This window comes from Phascolarctos cinereus, unplaced genomic scaffold (genome assembly GCF_003287225.1).
Source record: "Phascolarctos cinereus isolate Bilbo 61053 unplaced genomic scaffold, phaCin_HiC Scaffold_726;HRSCAF=1367, whole genome shotgun sequence".
Taxonomy (NCBI): domain Eukaryota; kingdom Metazoa; phylum Chordata; class Mammalia; order Diprotodontia; family Phascolarctidae; genus Phascolarctos; species Phascolarctos cinereus.
The window spans coordinates 292,997,461-293,016,809 of record NW_027556098.1 but is presented as its reverse complement, the minus strand read 5'-3'; the positions used below and the strand labels follow the sequence as shown (position 1 = coordinate 293,016,809).

General features: G+C 36.4%; 1 protein-coding gene across 12 annotated transcripts in view; it reads right to left on the bottom strand.

Moving 5' to 3' along the window:
- YAP1 (Yes1 associated transcriptional regulator) overlaps positions 1 to 19,349 on the bottom strand; it is a 153,218-nt gene that overhangs the window by 11,666 nt on the left and 122,203 nt on the right. For 3 of the 12 annotated variants that reach the window (XM_020996125.2, XM_020996117.2, XM_020996118.2), the window contains 2 exons: positions 15,450 to 15,643; positions 12,967 to 13,014 (listed from right to left, as the gene is read on the bottom strand). In XM_020996125.2, the coding sequence (XP_020851784.1) occupies positions 12,967 to 13,014; positions 15,450 to 15,643 (242 nt within the window). The remainder of the gene's footprint in view (positions 1 to 12,966; positions 13,015 to 15,449; positions 15,644 to 19,349) is intronic. The other 9 variants (XM_020996126.2, XM_020996119.2, XM_020996120.2 and 6 more) reach the window with 3 other exon arrangements.

Sequence of the window (19,349 nt, the reverse complement as noted above, 5' to 3'; positions counted from 1 at the left end):
TTCAAGCAACTCAAAAAGGATTTTTTATAAAAGTAGGATGCTGTTTTTAACTGGCTAGCATGGTCACCATGTTTCCAGCATAGCAAAGGCAATTATATTGTTAAAACACTCCCCCATAGCTTTGGAAATCTGAAACATACACTTAAAAATTTTAATGAAAAACTATCATGTTTCTCTTTAAAATACGTCATGTGTTAAAAACTAGTGAATAGGATATAGCATTACATGATTTGAAGGGGACTTTGTATTCCATGTTCTCATCTGAAAAATGAGGGACTAGGTTGAATAATCTAATTTCCAAGGCCACCCCTAGCTCTGAAATTCTGCAACGGTTAGGGATTTGCACTGAAGATGTAACCTAATGATAGCACTTCGAAGTTTCCACACATCATATCATTTAATCTTAACCAATGAGATATGCCTATAAGGGAAGCAAGTAGCATTATCTCCATGAGGTTCTTAGAAGTTAGATGACTTGGGAGCCAAGACAGTGGAGTGGTAGGAAGTACTGTAAGCTCCCCCTTTCTCTCCCACAATTCCTCCAACAGATCTAGAAAATGCACTAGACCAAATCCTGATTGGGAAATGCCAGAAAACATCATAGTGAGTCATTTTCTCTGGGCAAATCAACATAGAGAGAGACAGATGAAGAAGTATGTGGACACTCTGTACTGCCTTCACAGAGCATTCCAGTTCTGGGAGAGGCAAGAAGAGGTCCCAGATGCAGCACAGAGGTAGGCCCTAAGGTCTCTGTCATGTACTTCCCAGTTCTGGGTCAAAGATCCAGGGCATACTGAGGAGAGAACTAGGATCAAGAATGACCAGAGCAAGGAGAAAATTGAGAAGCAAGTAGCAGCTGTGTAATTTGGATCCCAGGAGAAGAGTAAAATCTTGGTTCTAGCTTCTAGTACTGGAGTGGGAAACCAGTGGCCTTGAGGCCACATGCAACACCCTAGATCCTCAAGTGCGGTCCTCTGACTGAATCCAAACTTCATAGAACAAATCCTAATTAAGTTCTGAGGCCACAGATTTCCCACTCTGTCTAGTCCCTTCTGAATCCTGCAGAGGAATAATCAGGGCAGAAATCCCAAACCAAAGAGAAGCCGACAGGTCCATCATTCTGAACCAGCAAAGCTTTACAGCTAGATAATAATGGGTAAGTCCATCAGTCTACTGAAATTTCAAAACGGGCCTATTACTTATACCCAAACCCAGGTTAGGAACTTGTAGAAATCAGACCAGGTGTGAAGTGATCAGACTTTGTCTGGAATCGGAGCACTGAAGGTCTGTGGTCCCTAGCTTGAGCCGTACACCTAGATCCTGAAATATCATTTCACTCAATATCCTATGAAAGACCAGCTAAGACATTTCCTCTGTCGGCGCACAAAGCCTAACTCTAACATAAAGCCTAAAGTCAGGAAGTAAGCTGGAAGCATGGGCAAGTTAAAAAAAGTTCTCCTATCAAAAAGCTATTATGTTGACAGGGACACTCAAGACACAAACTATGAAAAGAATGATTGCTTCCAAAAGATCTACAATTAAAATCTCAACCAAACAAAACAAAACAAAACAAAAACAAAGTTTGGGCATATAACTAGAATTCCTAGTAGCTAATGAAACAACAGTTTTTTAAAAATTATGTTTTTAAAAATGAAATGAAAGTACTAGAGGAAAAAACTGGAAAAGAGATGAGAGTTATAGAAGAAAGAATTGAAAAAGGAATGCACAGTTTGGCACAATAGGTACAAAATGCTGCCCAAGCAACAAACTTCCTAAAAATTTGAAAAATTTACTGAAAAAATAGAAGATGACTGCATGAGACAACAAGAAATATTAAAAAAAAAATAATCAAAAGACTGAAAGCACAAATAGAAGTACAAAGTATCTCAAAGCAAAAACAACTGACCTAGAATACAGACTGAGAGATAATTTGAGAATCATTGGACTACTGGAAAGCCATGACCAAAAAAATAACCTAAACATCTTATTTCAAGGGATCATAATATTGCCTGTATCCCTATAAGGGGCAGCTAGATGGCACAGTGGATTGAGCTTTGGAATCAGGAGGACCTGAGTTCAAATCTCACCTCAGACACTTGACACTTAACAGCTACATGACCCTGGGCAAGTCACTGAACCTGACTGCTAAGAAAGAAAGAAGGATGGAAGGAAGGAAGGAAGGAAGGAAGGAAGGAAGGAAGGAAGGAAGGAAGGAAGGAAGGAAGGAAGGAAGGAAGGAAGGAAGGAAGGAAGGAAGGAAGGAAGGAAGGAAGGAAACTAAACTGAAAGAATCTATTGGTCACCTCCTGAAAAGCATCCGAAAATGAAAATTCTCACATACATCACAGCCAAAATCCAGAGCTTCCAGGTCAAAGAAAAAATACACAAGTCAGTCAGAAGAAAGAATTCAAATACCCAGGAGTTACAATCAGGATTATACACAATTTAACAGCCAACACTATGAAGAAAGAAAGAACCTGAAATACACTTTCAGAAGGTAAAAAATACAGGCTTATAACCAAGAATAAATTGCCCTTCAAAACTGAGTTTAATGCTATGGTGTGGGGGTGGGTAGGTGGGAATGTATCTTTAATGAAATAAAGGATGTCTAAGCATTCCTGATGGGATGACCAAAGGTGCAAAGAAATCTTCAAGTGCAAACACAGTAGTCAAGACAAAGTGTAAAAAGGCAAATATGAATGAAAAAAACTTAAGGGACTAAGTAAGCATAAACTGTGATACATGTGTTCCCTCTGAAGCCCTCTGTAATCCAAAGGGATTACATATGATTCTGTTATTTTTTTGGATGGTTTTAAAAGAATGGAAAGGGAAGTTAAAAGGAATACACTGGGGAGAAAGGGAGAGGAAGAAGATAAAGGAAACTTACGTCACATAATCAGGACATGCAAGTGGAAGTCTATAGAAATATGCCAAAAGGGATGTGGGGTGCTTCTGAACCTTGAACCGTATTCTCATCTGAACTACTCAAAGGAAGGAAGAATACATAGTTGAGTACAGAAAATACATTTCACTCAACAAAGACAAGAGGGAAAGGGGAGAGAAAGAAAGGAGAATAAAGAGGAATGTAGATTAAAGGAAGCAAACTCTAAGAATGTATAAAATATTTATAATTCTTTTTTGGTGACAAAGAATCGAAAACTGAGGGAATGCCCATCAGCTGGAGAACGGTTGAACAAATTATGGTAAATATGTCTCAGAATATTATTGTGCTGTAAGAAACGATGTAGTTAGATTTAGAGAAACCTGGGAAGATTTGTATGAACTGATACAGAGTAAAGTAAGCAGAACCAGAGAAATACTTACATGACGATTTTGTGAGTTAGGAACGCTGATCAGTGTCATGAATAACCATTATTTCAAAAGACTCATGATGCTAACCTCCCAACAGAGTGGTGAAAAGGGGATTTAGAGGGCAGAATAAAGCATATATTTTCTTGGACATGGCCAATGTGGAAATCTGTTTTGCTAGACTCCACTATTTGTAAAAGGGGTTTTGTTTTTCTTTATCAATTGGAAGTCCAATGGGAAAAGGAAAAAGTTGATTTTTGTTGACTGGAAATTAAATAAAATTTAATTTAAAATAAGTTAAATGATTTTCTTAAAGTTACCCAATAAGAATGGTCAGAAAATGCAACCGCTTCCAAGAAGATTTAGCTATGGTAATAAAGCTAGATAATCATCAGGGAACAGTAGATCTTTATATCAAGAGATTATGGACATTGACAATGCTAAAACATTTTTTACACATCCATGTAGGGATTCTTTTACTTGCGCTAACACTTTTATTATTATCACAAACCAACCTGACTAATCTATCATAAGCATCAATGCATCACTTTCGTACAAAGTTTGACAATGCATGGCCAAGTACTAGCATATACAATGCTCCCTTAAAAAAGTATACTGAGGCACTATGACACAGTGAATACAGCGCTGGATCTGGACTCAAAAAGAGTGAGGTTTAAATGTGGCCTCCAACACCTCCTAGCTGTGTGACCATGAAAAATCATTTAGCCTCTTGGTTTTCTTATCTGTAAAATGGGAGTAATAACTATACCCATATAAGGCAGTTAGGCTACACAGTGGATAGGGCACTGGAAAGAAGCCATAAAGATCTGAGCTCAAATGTAGCCTCAGACACTTAATAGATGTTTGACTTCAGGCTTTTGAATGTTTTCAAGACCTAGCTACAACCATCAGCTTAACTTGTAGGGAAAGAGATCTTTTACCACCTCAAATGTTTCTCAGATTAGTCAAGATTTATGAGTAAAATGGGAAAAGCCTCCTCATTTTTGCATCATTACTCAAGAAAAGAGGCTAAAAATATTCACTTTATGTATGAAAAGGCAAACATGGAAAGAACTATTTGGCCTCTGAGATACAAAAACAGAGGCATGATTAAGTTTTGGCTTAAGTTCCTATAACTTGATTGTTTCTCTGTTTTTGAAAGTATGTCAGACTATTTATTCTGACTACCTTTGGGAAAACAGAAGCTTAAAACAGTTGTATTTTTAGCTCAGTTTTCTAATTTGGGGCATTAAGTACAGGAAAAGTCATTAGTTCCTTAGAAAAAGTTGCAATTTTAACATGAATCATTTTTATAGTTTATCTAGCTATATCCCAAGACTTACTTATACTAGATCTGAACAACTAAAAACCACATCTAAAATGTGTTTTTTAAAATTACTAAGGCTCACAAGAGTCATCTTGCTTTCAAATCTAACGTAACTGAAGAAGAAAAAAACGGGGCAGATATGGATTTCATTTAGATCAATCAAATTACACTGAAGTTTAATTAAGTTTGAATATCCTTCTCACATATGAATGTCACCTTTTCTTTCTCTTGGCAAAAAGCCTATAAAGCAGCTGCCTATGACACTTTTCTAGCACCTAACTTTCAAAAACACTAGTCCAAACCATTATTGCTCATTGTTTGGTTGGATTCTTATTTGTAATCCTCAGTCAGGAATGCAAAGAATTATGGGCTTACTTACAATACAAACTCAAGATCTAACTAGCCTTGCCCGGAAGTGGGGGAATAGATCAGGTGACCTCTTTGCTTTCTTAATCTATTATTCTACATTTCATCCAAACTCTTCCAGCCTTCCTTTCTATTTGGAGGCACTAACATATACAGTATTGATAATTTAAAAAGCATGAAATGACATGCGTTAACAAATTGGTTTAAAGAGTTTTTTCCCCTCTCTTCTAAGCAAAGCTTGCCATTTTAGGGATGTTTAAATAAAAATGTTTTGGAAGGGATAATTTTTAAGGGAATGGAGGAAGGGTAGAAGTTGAAAAAAAAAGCTTTACTGTACTCTATATTCAAGGTTAATGAGGGAAAGGACACAAGAGCTACATTGCTCTATGTATACCCAATTTCCCTCCTGTTCTTCACTTCTGATTATTTGTTACTAAATAAAATTATTTTCTTCTCAAATTATTCAACAGTCAAATATCATGCATTTATATGAATTTAACACCAGATAGAAACTTCAAGCAACATGAGTAATAAAAATTTGGGAATCCCTAAATGATTTTGAATACAGCAGGTATTTCTATAACACTACTCTTCTCCTGCAGTGAGATGCAGAAAAGTGTGTATCCATTTTTGGATGAAACATGGCAAGTGAAAGATTCCTTTTGTAAATGACTTATTCAAGTAAGTTTAGTTTGGTCAACCAAAACCCCAGATTTAGAGGCACTTACTAGCTCTAAAAATACATCTTTTATAAATAGTTTGTCTGATAAGTTTGTGTTGACAATTTTAAAAATAGACAATGCCATTCCTTCTAACTGCTCAAGTCTTTGACCAGGCTCTAATGTTGCCAAAATATTTTGCTAAATATCCAGAATGGTTTGGAAATGAACTTCTTTGATATCAGCTATGTCTACTGTTTGAAATCAACTTTTGACCGCTCTCTGATTGTATGATACAAACACCTGAACTTCCTTATACCAAAGAACTAATTGTGAATACTACATTCAGAATTATGGTCTGAAGCCTCCAACATATTCAACCTTTCATTGTCTTTTATTATTTGCTTTTTAATTTCTTCTTTTAAAACTGTAAATAAATTACTCTGTCATTTGCTCAGGTTAAGAGAAAGTGATTTTTTAAAAAGTGATTTTGTTTTTTAAGTGATTCCTTAATTAAACTTATAGGAATACAAAGAAGCAGAGCTCTACAGAGACTGTAGGGAATTTCAGATGAAGTCTTCTAAGACAAAAAGGCTTCTTACAGGGCAGTGTGGGATGTGTACGTAACAAAAGGTACAACAAACCAAACACTGAAATCAATGAACTGGAGCTTCAGCATGAGAAAACATGAACTTCTCTTGGATACAAAACTCTCTAGTGCATACATCACTTGATCACCAAAAATGAAATTGCAAAAGTCTCTGGTTCTTTGAAAACTATCCAAAGAAATCCCACTTTTCACTTAAGATCTGGAATTCAAAGATGTGGGAGACAATCTAGAGTGAAAAATTCAAATGGATTCTGCCACAGCTTTCCCAGTCATTGCTAATGTGAAACATGGTCAAGAGAAAAAAAGGCCAAATTCTTTTGCTAGCTGCAAATTAAAAAAAAAGAAAACCAGGATTTGGTGCAAATGTTTTCGTATTGCTTCAAACACTAGTATCATTTTGCTTTCTTTAACTTCTAACCATGGATGTCTCAACTCCTCTAACACAGAGACTAATGGTGTAGCACAAACTCTGTCCTGACATTAATACTAAGGTTTTCATCACATATTAAAACCAATAAATGACTGAATTTAACTTAGATTTACTACTCCCAGTAAGGACTTCAGCCATGCAATTTTACAAGCCACAGAATATTTATAGCAGCAGTTCCCATGAAAGTTGAAGCAGTTACTTTGCTCTGAAGACAAATTAAATCCTTCTATTTCACATTTCGTTTACCTTCAGCATGCCCTTCCTCTTTCATTTACACTGGGGTCTCAGAGCTCCCTTTTACCACCTGCAACTAACTAACTATATATATATATATATGTATGTATGTTAGAGTAGCTGTAATCTCCAAGGCAGGTATGAAGATTTTAAAGAGACTTCTTAGAGATTAGTCTTAGCCTGGTCATGGTGGAAATAAAGGATTTGTACGGACAGAGACAGGGAGGAAGAGGAAGATCACACTATATGGAGTAAGCAACATAACTAAAAGCACAAGGACAAGCCCAAGTACAGAGGATATGGGGGAGGACAAGGACATCTGCTTGACTACAACAAAATGCTAAATCTGGGAAAGGAGTTAGAGATGACGCCAGGTGGTAAGAACAGTTGATGGAAAACCTTGAATATCAAGGGAAGGAATTTGGATTTTTGATCCAGTGAAACATTGTACATTCTAAAATAGACAAGAGAAGGGAGTGGAGGTAGAAAAAAGTTCTTAAGCTCTTGGTAAAAACTAAACTTGAATTACCTTTTGTCACTGTTAGTCTTAAAAGACTTACAAAAGACAAATCCCAACACATCTTCCTCATAATAATAACTACTTAAATTTGTATAGCTTTTTTATTTTTATAAAACTTTGTACTTAGGACAACCCTGTGAGGTATAGTACAAGAAGTATTATTCTAATTTAACCGATGAATAAATTTTGAAAGCTCAAATATCTAAAGCAGCCAGATACATTTAAAAAAAATCAAACACCACATATTTACCACAATCTATAAGCCTGCAATGATAACTTTTCTAACTTAAAAAGATTTTCAGAACATAACATAACAGGTATTTCCAGAAAAGCCACAACAACAAACAATTTTAAGTATGCTACATAATTTTCAAACAGTAGGGACAAACTAGTCAAGAATTCATTAGAAAATGGATAAAGTGCCTTGTATTTTAGAAATGAATCTCACTACAGATGTACCTCAAAATCTTGGAAGTCCAAGACTGTTCTTTAAGTTTGCATTTGACTCATCTATATGAAGACAGACTGACCATTCAAGCAAGTGAAGGAAGGACACAGAAAGGACAAGTCTTTAACTTAGCAGTTTTCAACTTTTTCAGAATTATGAAAAAATGGTCTTTTGTTTCATCATTTCCCCTTCAAAACTAATATAAAATGAAGGTTTGACAGTAAAATAATAAAATTTCCTTTCATGAGTATCTTGTGAAACCCACCTCAGTACTTTGTACTTATCCATCATATCAAACTTACTCATGTATTTTCTCTTTCCAGTATTTTAAAAAGTCAAGTGAAGTGTTTTGCTGGCATAATTCCTGTCTCTCACCCTGAGACTATTTTTTTCCCCTTTGAAATACCAAATGCTGCTGCCAACACAACCTTCTCTAAACAAAATACACTTGGTCCTTGCCAGGGTAGACAAAGGTTCATAGGATCACAGAAGATACTTTAGAAGCCATCTAGTACAACTGCTTCATTTTTCAAAGAAACTAAACCTCAGAAAAATTGAGCAACCTGCCCTAAGTCACACAGGTGATACACCCAGGAATCAAATCTGAGCCTGGTTAGTACCCTCTCCAGTAGGGTTGTCATTACATTTAATGTCCCCCTTTTCAGCCTTAACATTCTCTTATTTCTATGTCCTCTTGCGGCTGGCTGTTAGTCCATCTATCCTACAGTTAAACTAGTATAGCAGTTACTTAGTCCTTCTTTCTTCCTGGTCCAAACATACTTTGATCAAAAAACTCTAAGACAAGCATTTCTAATAGCAAATTACTAAACGGTTCAGGAATTGTCAAAGAAAGGGGGGGAAATGTTAGAACATGTAGGGATGATTAACACTAGAACTGTCTTTAACTCTGACAGTGTCACTGTATTTTTAGTAAATATGGGTGAATAATTCAAAGATTAAAGAAGGTTATTATTAAGAGTTAAAGGAGTTCAAGAAGAGAAGAGATATCAAGTAAACTCCATCATGCTTGCTGTAAAGGAAGATACTAAGATGAGAAGGAAAATTTTACAAGTCAATAAAGCAATGTCAAATATAACTTAATTTTGTCAAAATGCCTCTACCTGCATAATCTTCTTAGTGATCACTTTCCTCATGGCACTCACTTCTAAAAACCTACATTGGCACCCAGATTCCTACCAAATAAAACAGAAAACCTTTAGCTAGACAGTCAAGATTCTCTACAATCTGGCTCCAACTAATCTCTCCAGCTTTTGTTCCAGTTAAACTAGGCTGGTCTCATTTGGTCATGCCATCACCCCCCCATGCCTAGCATAAAATTTTCTCATTCTTCTCCTTCCCTTCTGTTGAAATCCCTCTCTTCTTTTGAGGCCCAGATGAAGGGCTACTACCTTTTGAAAGGCTTCTGACTCCCCTCACGCAGATTCAAGTGAATTCTCCCTCTTTAACCTTCTGGTGCTTCTACATCTGACCCATTTTCTATATTTATCTCATTTTAGCTTATATCATAATTATTTATTTGTGTGTGCACTGCTTCCCTCACCCACTATTTGAAAATATCTTGAGAGAGGGACAGTGTCAAATCTCTCCTTACATCTCTGGTTAGTCTAGGGCAGTCAAGGAAGTCATTTATAATTAGGCCTTGAAGGAAAAGAAGGATTTTAACAAGCAGGTTACTTATTCAAGGTATGGGAAGGTGAGAGAGCACAGGATGAAATTGGGAAGTAGGCTCTTTTGATGGGCAAAGGACGAAAGTATGTGATAACCAGACTGCAAGAGTCTTAAATGTATTTCATTCTATAGGCGAGGAACAGGAAAGGACTTTACAGAGACAACTTTTACCAGGAGACCATTAATAACATTAATGAAAAACACTGTGATGGGCAGACAGATTAAAGACAAGGAAGACAGCTAGAAAGCTGTTACAAAAGTCTGAGTTCTTAACTTACTTTGTGTCATGGACTTGTTGACAGTTTGACAGAATAATGTCTTAAAACATTTTAAAATAGGGGCAGCTAGGTGTAGTGTAGTGGATGGAGCACCAGCCCTTAAGTCAGGAGTGTGTGACCCTAGCTGTTGTGACCCTGGGCAAGTCACTTAACCCTGATTGTCTCACCCCCAAAAAATGTTTTAAAATAAGGTAAAACATATAGTACTACAAAGGAAACTGATCTTTATTGAAATATAGCTGTCAAAATATGAAAAACAAAAACAAGTTCACAGATCCCAAGTTAAGAACCTGTGATCTAAGTAACAGGAAGTGGGGGCCTGAACTTAATATGGTATAGTAAAGAAACAAAGATTAAAAAATGTCTCAGAGATTTCAAATCTTGATCATGGAAGGATTTTACCATCAACAAAAATAGGAAATTTGGGAAGATGGACAGACTTTGGGGGAGTGATGACAAGGAGTTCAGTTCTAGACACAAGAAGTGTGATCAATTTAGAATATCAATTTCCTATTTCTCCATAAGTGTTCCTTCTGGCTTTTCATTCTCTTTACAACTACTTAATGTGGCTATATACTCCCAAAAGTCTTTCCTGGGCATTTGCTTCCACGGCAACTATCATCTCAACTACCATGGCTTCCAACTGTCACCTCTACAATAGACGCAGTCCTGACTTCTTTCTCTTTCTTCTGAGATCTAGACCAGAATCTCCCTCTGTACTTCAGTCTCAACATGTCCAAAATTGAGTTCATTATCTTATTATTGAGCACATAGTTGGTTGTTGAATTTAAGTGAATTTCTACTCAATATACTGACTTCCCTATTTCTGTCTTTTTCTTCAAGTCATTTTTTACTTTTTCTTCTCCCTTACCTTATATCTAAACCAATTACCACAGCCTAACAATTCTATTGCTGCAACAGCTTTTGCTCTAAGAGTTAAGTGATTTGCCTATAGTCACATAGCTCATATGAGTCAGGGGTAGGTCTTGGACCCAGGTCTTCCTGAATCTAAAGCCAGCCATCCACTATACTATGTTGCCTCTAATGATGGCTGGATTTCTGACTTCATTTGAATAGGGAATTCACAGTAAGAAAACTCCTAACAAAGTAGAACTGGATCTACTCTGAAATTAGAGTTTGAGAGGTAAGGTAAAGAAACTTGCCCAGGGACACAGCCAATAAATACGTATCTGTGGTGGAAATTATACCCAGTGCCTCTTAGTTCTGAGGTCACTTCTCTAACCATGCTGCCTCTCATGTAAATCTATAATTTTTTAAAAAAATCATACTATTAAAAATAAGCATAAAATATTAAATACTACATTTAGGGTAGCAACATGAAAAGAACATTGACCTTTGAGTCTGAAAATGTATGTATCATCTTGGAGAAGTTATCTAACTGCCCTGGGACTCAGTTTCCTTGACTGCAAAATGAAGGGGTTGGATTAGATGGCCTCTGAGGTCCCTTGTAGGTCTAGGTCCATGATTCTTGATATAGGAATTTCAAATTAAGAGGTTCTTTGGAAGACCACTAGGATTAGAAAAAGCAGACTATAAATACCTTAGGTACTATGATGAACACAGCATATTTTTAAAGCACTTATACACACTTATAAACAGTGTTGACAATTCTATTATTGTTTCCAGTAAATCAAACACAGCTTATGCCACTAAATTTTCTGCATGTAATAATTAAGAATTACCCATTCTCTCACCTTCCTGTCTCTAACTTGAGAAATGCTCAGGAATGGACTTTCTACCTGAATACCTCTTAGAATTCACAACTCTCACAATGTTAGACTCCTCAAAGTCTGTGGGAAAAATACCCCAAAATGATTCTTTGCATATTAGAAGGGTTGAAAATCATTTATCTGTAAATAGTTTATTTGAAATATACAAAATTCAACTCAGATATCTGATTAAGGCCTTCCTTGAATAAGTACATACATTTCTGGGACACCTAACTTTATTTCTAGGTTGTGATAAGATAGTTATCAAGATTCACAAAATTGCACCAACTTTCAGAGTTGGAAGATACTTCAGAAATCACCTGGTTGAACTTAAACCTGAAAGTAAATTTCCTCTACAACAGTTCAGACAAGTGGTGTCCAGGTTGTGAGTAAGAACCTTTCTCTTTATCAGCGCAGAGCCTCACTACCTGCTCCTTTCCAGGCAGCTCTGGGGCCCACTTTGGGATAGTTATCTTTGGACTATTTCCTTTTATGGATCCTCATGCAGCTTCTTTGCAATTTCTACATGTTGATCCCAGCCCTACCCTCTTGGGTCAAAAAGACCAAGTCTAACTCTTTTTCCATGGCAGTTATCAGATACTTGAAAAAAATCATCATTCCTCCTGCCTCTCCAATCTCCTCTTCCTAATTTAACAATTTCTGTTTCCTTCAAACGAGCTTTGTGAATTCAGATCCAAATACTGACAAAATAAGACATTTTCTATCCTCTTTTCCAATCATCAGTATTCCTCAGGAATACTCAAAAGATTTCTCCTTTCTCATGAACACCATTCAAATTTATATGCAATTATCCTTTAAATACATCTTTAAAGATGAGGAGGAAGGCAGGAAGGTAGCCAGACTGGTATATAAGTGATGTAAAAACAAACTTCCTTTGGAGAAAAACTTAAAAAAAAAACCTAGAAAAAAAACCTAGTAGGTCAGTCTTTCCAAGATAGCTGGCTGTGTTGTTTTTTGCTGGTCTTTAGAACTTTTAAATTCACATTTTAAAAAAAGTGATTATTAAGAATTTTAGAATATTTATAACTTTAAAAATTATGTAAGTACACTATGGGACTAAGCAAATTGTGCAATAAAAATCAAATGTTAGAAATCTGGAACAATGATCTTCTCTGAAAGTCAAAATGGAAGATCAGTCAAAATAGAAGATTTTTAAATAAAAAGACCATGGCACACTGCTAACAGATCTATTAAGCATCTCAGCAGCATGGTGGCTCATGGGTGTGTTAACACTGCTAATCTTCTCTGAGGATGGCTACACTAAGCATAAACTTTCTCTCTTGGCTATTTTAATTTAATACCTTATTTTTTTTTTCTTATGCTAAAACATCAGTTAAGAGCCTACCTGACGTTTTGGAGAATTTGCTGTGCTGGGATTGACATTCCGCAATGCCTAAGAGTAAAAAATAAGACGGATAAAAATTACTTTAAGCCACATGGTTTGGCTGAGCAGGCTGACTTAACAAACACCATCCAGTCACATCTCCATAGCACAGAATTCCCATGATAGCCCAAGAGGAGATAGATTGAGGGAGGTAAAAGCCAATGGAGCCACCATATTATGAAAACTAAGAAGTTTTTATAGCATTTGAGGAAAGGACAGGAAAAAAATGAAACCTGCCTATGATCATTAGTTACAAGAACTAAACTGCCATTTGGTGACCATTTTTATGGACTTTTCCCCCCTACGGATGCCATGATCACAGGATCATAGATCTAGGGCAAGAATGAACCATGAAGGCCTTCAAATCAACCACCTCATTTTACCAATGAGGAAACTGAGGTGCAGAGTGATTAAGTGACTTGCCCAAGGTCACATAACTAGTAAGTGTCTGTAGCAGAATTTGAACTCATGTCTTTCTGACTCCAAGTCCAGTGCCCTATCCACAATACCATCCTGCCTAATTTTATATTGCTGAGATTTTGCTTTTTAAACAGCTGCTGAAAGAGTAAAGAAAGCATCAGTGACATTTTAGTGAAAAGAGAGTTCTTGACGGAAATGTTTTGAAAACTTTTATCAGATGACTTAAAAACATCCTACAAATAGACTATTAGTATGAGGAAATAGTGACTATATCCCCTCTTTCTTCTCCACCCCCCCACCCCGCCAGGATTTAACATAGAAGGTGACAATGAAGAAAATAAAGTTGTTATCTTTAAGGAAATGAAACTTTTTTTCCCCCAGGAGCCAACACCCAGAGTAATAGCGCAAAGAATAAGGTTAAGAAAGATATTCTAAAAGGAAGGAGTTTTATAACAGCAATATTTTCCCACATAAGACCCAGGCTAATCTATTATCGACAGCAAGATAACAGACGGCCAATTTTCACCTCCTAAAAGTTATCTAGAAAGGAAAACATCAACAGGATTTTCAAAGGAATATATTCAATAACTGATATTTTATTTGACTTTTATGGGTTTTGCTTTTCAAAGAACTCAGTCTTGTAACAATGATTCAAACGGTATATTTCACATAACAGGCTTTTAATAAATATTTGTTGAAATGAACTATGCTATCCAGGACCCAGGAACTACAAAATGAAAAGCAACCAATGAAAAATGACTGAATTATATGTTAATGAATTACTTTCTCCATCATAAAAAGATAATTATAAGCTTGGTGACATTACCTTGTAATAATGTCATAGCACTATTTAATTGAAAAGTTTCTTTTCTGGAGTACTAACAGAAAATCACATTTAGGGAAATATTTAATCTTGTTAACTTGCTTCCTCCTTCCATCCTATTAACAGCAGAGGAGAAACATTCCCCTCAAAGTGCTTCCTGACATCACATGTTGTCATAAAGTTTCCCATTCTGTTAATCATGTGCCTGCTATACTAGAAACACACTAATACTGTGTTTTCCCTCAAGGAGAATTCCATTTAAGGTGAGTCTGTCTTGGCAGTTAAGCCAACACTGTTCCTACAGTGTAAAAAAAAAAAATCTTTTAAATGAAATTCACTTATAAAGCGGTTCTGTATCATGGACTCCCCAAACATGATATCACTGTATGAGATCATAGTGAATTTCTACTGATACTAATGCTGCATTGTAAAAATACCAGTGTATTATTTAAAAGGAGAATAGGAAAAATCAAGTTTACAAATTCTTAGCCTGTATAACATAATAAAATGGCAGTTTAACCTTGGCTTCACATGATGACTCTGCAGTAGACCAGGAGAAAGAATTTACATTCTGAGGAGGGTCTATTTTTTCTTGTGGACAGTAAAGGCCCAATGCCACTTTCTGGAACACAAGTGATGAGAGTGGAAGAGAAAAATTCCAAGCTCTCTGCTGCCCTATGCTTCTAGAGGAAAACAATTTGATAGCACTGTGGAATTTTCTGGCATTAGACGTATAATGTGAATTATACTGTTCTTTAAAGAAAATCTATCCCCCATCTGAACAATGCTGAAAAAGAGACTGTGATATTTAGGATGATATGCCTATCAATCAGGGGGGAATAGGTTCTTCTGCCATTACATGATCAATTCACTTAGGGGGACAGATTCTGCTTCTTTGTGATCTTATGCTTTCTATTCAGTCTTCAGAGATGGAGCAGTACTCATACTCCACCTGGACTCAAGAAAGCAAGTCTTGTGAGACTCTCCAAGGGATGAGCTCCTAGTCACTGGCATGGCACAGCTGGCCATGGGACTAAGTGGCCCATCTGTCCTGCCCCAAAAAAGAAGTCAGTAAAGAAGGGAGGAGAGAAGGGAGTGCACTCTCTCCATAACAGGCGCAAGCATTATTCACAGCTGCTAAAAGCTAACCATGCCCAACACCAGAAAAGGAGGATAAAAAAGGGGAAGACTGGTTTCTAACCTGTGGCCTCACCTGCCGAAGCAGTTCTTGGTGCTTCAGTCGAAGTCTCTCTTTTTCCATTTGCAGCTGTTGTAGTCTCATCTGTTGCTGCTGATTGGAACTACCTCCACCCATTACGCCCCCTTGGGGACTCTGGGGAGCCAGGGGGGGCGGCTGCTTCACAGGAGCACTTTGGCTGATTCTCTGGTTCATGGCTGGAAGGGAATAAAAGAGCATCCTGAGAAGTCTAACTAGGGAAAGGAAAGAATGTCTTAATCAAAAGTGATTGCAGAGGTGGTAGGATTTCTGGTAGCAGAATGCGTCACACGGAAAATTTAAGAGAATTTGAGTCACTGATGCGTCCCCATAAAAAATGACATACAAATCCATTCACTACAACATTGACTCAGTGGAACTGAGCGCTAACTCTTATATTGCATTAGCTCACTCTGCCAATGATTTCCCAGGGACTCCAATAATGGCTCTGAGGCGTTATCCTGTGAAAGGCCCAAAGAAGAATTACATAAGATTCCTCTCTCTCATTCCTCCTTCCCCTTCTCTCTCTTTCTGACAAAATGAAGTTAAATTAACTATTTAATATATTTTATCTCAGTTTTTCTAAATCTGATTTAGGAAAAGTGGTGGGAAGCGTCAAATAAACACAGAGAAAATGTATATAAAAATATATGTAGATCAAAATCAGGCTGCCTCATAACAAAAGAAAACCAGTTATACCCTTTCCTGTAATAATCCCACTTTTGAGGAATACCAGCCAAGGAAATAAGTATAGGGAGAGGGAACTATATGTACCAAGTTTATAGCTACATTAACTATAAATCCATAACAGTATGTAGTTTTTATACATATGTAAATAAACTTTATATGTAAACCAAGGTTACATACAATGAGAAACAGGAAACAACTTAAATGCCCAGCAGTTGGGAAATGGCTAGATTGTAATAAATGAGAATAACTGAGTACTATATACTGTCATAAGGAGTGACAAATACAAAGAACATTTAGGAAATACCTATGAAATGACTAATTTTAAATATAGACTCTAGCAAAATACAATAAAATTTGTACCCTAAGTTTCCAAATTGCAACTTGATTAAAATAAACAACACCTTGATTTTAAAAACAATTAATTGCAGAAAGTTTCAATGATACATAGAGGGGACTTAACTGTTGTATCATCAACGAATATTAGCAAATACTTGTATAGAGTTGAAAATGCTTGATTCATGGGGGCAGCTAGGTGGCCCAGTGTATAGAGCACTGGCCCTGAAATCAGGAGGACCTGAGTTCAAATCTGCCCTCAGACCAAACACCTGACACTAGCTGTGTGGCCTGGCCAAGTCACTTAACCCCAATTGCCTAAAAATAAATAAAAAAGGAAAATAAAAAGAAAATGCTTGATTCATGATACAAGCTCACAAACCATTATTCAGAATTTTGCATGCACTAAACATGAATTACATTAAGATAGAATTATTTTCTTCTTTATATGAAATTAGTGGTTCTTTTATTTCTTAGAGTCTATATTAGATAACTGACAGAACTATACATAATTTCTTTGAAAATATTAATTTTACAACAGATGGAAAAATACATAAAGATACTACTAAGAATTTAAAAAAACTTATAACACACACACAGAGAAAGAGAGAGAGTGAGTGTTTTTTGGCTTTTTTAAATATAAAGGTATTTTTCCTTTTCTTTGATCTCTTCAGGATATAAACCTGGATGTGGTATTGCTGTGTCAAAGAGTATGCATAGTTTAGTGACTTTGGGGGTATAGTTCCAAGTTGCTTTCCAGAATAGCTGGAGATACCATTTCACAACTCTACCAATACTGTTTTTGTGCTCTTGTCTTCCAACATTCCCTCTGATTATAATGTTCATTTTATTGTCATCTTTGCCAGTCTGATTGGTATGAGGTAGAACCTCATAGTTGTTTTTATTTACATTTTTCTTCTTTTTAGTGATTTGGATCATTCTTTCATAATATTGGTAATAACTTGGAATTTTTCCTTTGAAATTGTATTTTCCAAAAGGTTGAAAAAGAAAAGGCAGCTGAGTCTTGCGAAAATAAAAGTATTCTTGAAGTTAATCCCTATGAAAACCTTAACATTTTTGTTAAAAAAGATGATACGCAAATAGCAGTTGTTTGTAAAGTACTGGCATAAGTTCACTATGTATAAATCGTGTCAAATTAATCTCAATCTCTCTCTCTCTCTAAATTACTAAATTGGTAGACGACTTCCATCTTAAATTCAGAAACACATTTCAAATCTCTCACACTATCCTTGAGGATAAGATGTTGTTTGTCCTTTATTTTCTAAAAGGATCAATGACATCACAGGATGATGTCTTGACTTGTGCGTGAATTAAATTTAAGCATGGCAGAGTTGCATAAAGTCATTAGCCTCATTCTCTCTTCCAGAGCCATCAAAGTCCAGTGGCAAGATAAAAGTCAGGATGACTGGTGATGGCCCAGGATACAATGGATGATCTTGGCGTCTCTGAGGTCTTACCAATCTTCTAAGCACTTCACAGTACCTGCTTCAGCCACCTTTGTGGCCACTGGAACAGACTGTTCTCATCTACCCATTCCTATGAGAGAAGTCTTCACACGCTTGGAATAGCCACCCTCCTAACTCATCCACGGGTTTGAGGCCTATCAGTTATCCTCAACCTGATTTAGTCAATTTGCCAAGATGGTTTTGGGTTATGTCTGCTGCACATGCTATATAGCTTCTTTTAGAGAGTTAAGGGACAAATAGACACCAAAGGTAGCTAAGTAGCCCTGAAAAGGGCTCAGCAAGCCCTCACACCAGAGGTGCTAGTCCTGCCTGAACACTCCAGTCTTTTAACCTTGTCTGCCTCAGTTTCCTCATCTGTAAAATAAGCTGGAGAAGGAAATGGCATACCACTCCACTATCTTTGCCAAGGAAACCCCAAATGGGGTCATGAAGAGTTAGACATGAAAGAAGGACAAGACACTTTTGTGGAAAAATACAGACTAGATGATGGTATAGCTAGGTAGATTTGTGACCATTTGATCAACCACATATAAGGAATGTTAATGAACAGACTCCTGTCAACCTAATTAGAAGCTGTAACATTTTAATACTTGATTTGGATAAACACACTGAAAGCATACTTGCGAAAACTGCAAATAGCACAAACTAGAATGGATTGCTAATAAATTGGGGGATAGTATCAAAAGTTCTACACTTAGGTTTTTACAAAAAAAGGAAGTGTATAATTTACAGAATGAGAGAACTGGCCTGACTACAGTTTATATGAAAAAAATACCTAGGCATTTAATTGTATTTGATCATGAGTTTAACAGGAATAATTTTATTGTGAGAGACTTCCAAAACAATCTAGTGCAATAACTCCATCTATAAACATCCCTAATGGGTTTAGCCTCTCTTTGAATACTTCCACTGATAGAGTACTCAGCATACCACTTCCATTTTGGTGTTGACTCTGTAATGGAATTCTTCCTAAGTTGAGCTGAAATATACCTGCTTATAAATTCCATCTAATAGTGACCTGTGTGACATTCTTTCTAAAAAAGCTAGTATAATCTTGAATTACATTAATAATCAAGTTTCTCACTGGGAGGCATAACCCACTTCACCAGTAAAATCACATCTGGAGTACCATATTTGCTTATAGACTCCAACATTTTAAGATGTCTATTCATAAAATGTAACATGTCAAAAGGAGTGCAACCAGGAAGGCTTCCAAAGAGAAAACATGTTGCTTCAAGAAAGATGGAGAGAAATGAGGTTGCTTATCCTGGAGAAAGGAGACTTTAGGGAAACATTACTGCTGTCATGTGGAATAATGATAGTTAAGTGTACCTCCACATGTTGAAATGACAAACAATGGGTAGAAGTTACAAAG